At 41.0% G+C, this 3352-nt stretch overlaps 1 protein-coding gene across 1 annotated transcript in view; it reads right to left on the reverse strand.

The window, feature by feature from the left end:
* Positions 1 to 3352, reverse strand: part of rgs9a (regulator of G protein signaling 9a) — a 47314-nt gene that overhangs the window by 18686 nt on the left and 25276 nt on the right. The window contains exons 4-8 of the mRNA XM_005749635.2: positions 2240 to 2291; positions 1197 to 1255; positions 615 to 691; positions 308 to 389; positions 133 to 195 (exon numbers count right to left, since the gene is read on the reverse strand). Of these exons, the coding sequence (XP_005749692.1) occupies positions 133 to 195; positions 308 to 389; positions 615 to 691; positions 1197 to 1255; positions 2240 to 2291 (333 nt within the window). The remainder of the gene's footprint in view (positions 1 to 132; positions 196 to 307; positions 390 to 614; positions 692 to 1196; positions 1256 to 2239; positions 2292 to 3352) is intronic.

A 3352-nucleotide genomic window follows, 5' to 3' on the forward strand; every position in this document is an offset into this window, starting at 1 on the left:
ATTTTTCACTCATACAGTGCTTTATAAGGTTAGACTGCGTCTCCAGAAAAAGGATTTTAAGTTCATGTAATCATGTAACACTGTCGTTGCTCCACACCTGTTTGTGGGTTTCTATGTTTACTGACCTTTCACCTCATCTGTGTTTGGGTCAATGAGCCTCTCTGGACCACAGTCCATGGCACTGTGAGCACAACGCTGGACACACAGAACATCATTCAAGATAGATACAGTCTAAATAATACAATTACAGATCATGATTATAAATGAGATTAAAACATGTAGACAGCACAGAGTTTGAAAGACTGACCGGAGGCCTGTTCACCATCCAGTACGCCCTCTCCTGGCAGTCAAACACCACGCGATCTGGCTTCTTCCTCTCTTTGCCAGCCCTGACACATGTACAAGCAGGTAAGTGGGGTATTAAGAGGAAATCATCTGAGAAAACCTAAAACCAAACAACAGAAGTGCCTACAAGACCCGTCACAGCATCAGGACCAATCACTGTACATTAGTGACCACGCTGCAGCAAACTGCACTGCACAAATAGTCTCAAAAACCAGCATCTGTGGTGGCAGCGGGCATTATACATTACGAGCTGTGATAGTGTCACTTACTTATACTGTTCAGCTGCTTGCATCACAATGAAATCCCATTTGTGGTTCAGCCATTCATGGAGGTGACTGTAATGTGCCTGTTTGAAACACAAACACACAGCATGGAGCAGCAAGGTGAAAATCCCTTTTAGTTTAAGAGTTTAATCAGCACGTGCTGACTGCATTCTTGTTATAACCAGGAGATGAAAGAGCCTCTGATCGGTGAGACGCCAGAGAAACAGAAAGGTGAAGAGGAGCATCAAAAAGACAGAAAGAGGGCCCACAGAGTAAAAGGAGCCACTGTGGCACAACCGAGGCAGAAGCTATGACGTTTGAAAAGTTAAATGTCTTATGAATGAATACTTCATCACCATTTCATTCCTGCTGCTTCAAATAGAAAAACAGTGAAACAAGAAGAACCAAAATTGCACTGTTGGTTTGTGTCAGTATCATTCTGTGACATCATCCCTCAACTTAAATCTCCCAGCTTAAATCTGAGAAGCCTTATTGAGTTGAAGACCAGTAGACTTAATGTATTCCAGTTAATAATGGAATAATGACTGTGCTACTCATTACACATCTAGAAGCAGACACATTGTCTACCTGTTCATATGGTTCCAACACGCCCTTCTTCCGGATGTTCCGCTTTGCCAGGTAAATGGCTAAAACCACAAAACCAAATAAAAACACAGTCAAAACACAAAAAGTAAATTTTATTCATCAGATTATTAGCTACAATAAACAAAACCAGTCTTTCTATGAACAACATTATTTTCTTTGTAATTTACTGGTTTAAATGTGTTTGTTTAATATAAATCCTGTTAATTTCATAGTTGTTTCTATGTCCTCCAGGTTACTGCTTCATACTGTTGCTATATTAAAGGTATGGAAGCAAAGTGGTTCATTAGCAGCTTTAACTCACATGAACGATTTCAAATGATTCGATCCTACGATGTCATAAAATTAGCCCAGTGTTTCCATGCTGCAGACAACCACTGTGCGACCGCTGCAGCACAGCTCTGACATGATGTTGGCACACTGACTCAACACAGGCTTGTTTCTCCTGGGCTGCCTTTGTGGACCAGCTCTCAGGTGTTCCACTTCTTATTTGAGGAAATGTTTACCATTGAAAATATTAACGCTGTTTGCCGAGTGCATCGTGGGAGGCTTTTTCTTTGAAAAAGATCAGGCTTTGTTTCTGAGAAGATCAGGCGAGAACGTTTTTACTTATCTTTGTGGGGGAAGAAATTTAAATACAAAACTTTTGTCAATTAATTCAACTTAAATATATTTACCTACAAACAGACAGTCAAGTTTTATTGTTAGTTTAAGTGAGTTGTATCCATTAATACTCCTACCAGTCGTTCTCTGAATTTATTTATTGTTGCACACTTTCTGTAAATCCAATAAACTTAATTTCACTTCTCAAATATCACTGTGTGTGTGTCTCCTATATGATATATTTAACTGACATTTTTTATTGTAACAACCATCAATTTATACAGGAAAATAATGACTATTAACAAGGCTGCCCAAACCTTTGCATCCCACTGTAAATGTTTAATATATGGTGACTGAGGTATGACACCGCCTGCAGATTCCTGTAGAAACAAAGTGCAGGTAAGTTCATATCACAGGATACCCACCATAATCAGAGTCGTCTGGGACCCATTTCTGTGTTGGCCAGAAGTAAGGAGTCTGAAAACATTGAAAATGAAACCAGTTATATGTCTGCTTTCAATGTTTATTTAAAATGTTTCTGGACATTACTGAAACAACTAAATTACAGCAAACAGTCTAAAGAAAGCTCATGTTCTTCCCTGACCTTTACCTGTACCCACACTCTTTGCTTTGGTTTAATGAATTGTTTGCCAACATAAAACAGCCCACACACACAGACATGGCCAGCACAGAATTATTTTATGTCATAAAAACATAGTGCAAGCAAATCATTTCATTTCACAGGAGTTTATTCTGAGTCGCACAACAATGTGTGTAGAACTCAGGATGGATGAGCACATGAAGTCATCACACACGTGTCTGCTGAAAAACCAACTGTGGTTTACTTTAATGCTGGAGGCAAGTCTCTGCACCGCTGTCCCATCAGTCTGTTGTAGAAAAGGATGAAACGTTTCAGGACTTAAAAACAAAAACTCATAACGAGAATCAGTCAACACCTTGACAGTCAGTCAAGATGTCAGTGAGTCCAGTTTCCTTCACCATCAAAGGCTCAGAAACAAACTGTGACAGGAAGAGGTCTGCAGACCCAAAGACACGAGTGAACCAGAGGACAAGTTTCTGAGAGTTAGCAGCTTGTGTGATGGTGGCTCACAGGACATCAGCTTCAAGCAGCTTAATAGTCTCAGTTTCAGCTGTGAAGAGAAAACTTCAAGCTGCAGGTTTGACAGGATGAGTTGCAGCAAGAAAGCCAGACTTCAGAATAGGACAAAGAGGCCTGGCTGGGCCATGAAACACCACCATTGGACTGCTGAAGACTGGAAGAAGGTATTATGGACTCATGGATCAACATTTGAACTCATGCAGGATCTTTGTATGCCGTCAAGTAGGTGAAAGGACGGTTCCACAGTGTGTGGCATCAACTATCAAACATGAAGGGGGAAGTGTGATGGTCTGAGGCTGTTTGCTGGATCCAGGGTCGGTGACTTGTACAGAGTGAGAGGCTCCCTGAACCAAAACAGCTACCACAGCATCCTGCAGCACCATGCAGGACCCTCTGGTATGTGTCTAGTTGGTCAAGG

Source organism: Pundamilia nyererei, unplaced genomic scaffold (genome assembly GCF_000239375.1).
Source record: "Pundamilia nyererei isolate P.nyererei 1_Seehausen unplaced genomic scaffold, PunNye1.0 scaffold00252, whole genome shotgun sequence".
Taxonomy (NCBI): domain Eukaryota; kingdom Metazoa; phylum Chordata; class Actinopteri; order Cichliformes; family Cichlidae; genus Pundamilia; species Pundamilia nyererei.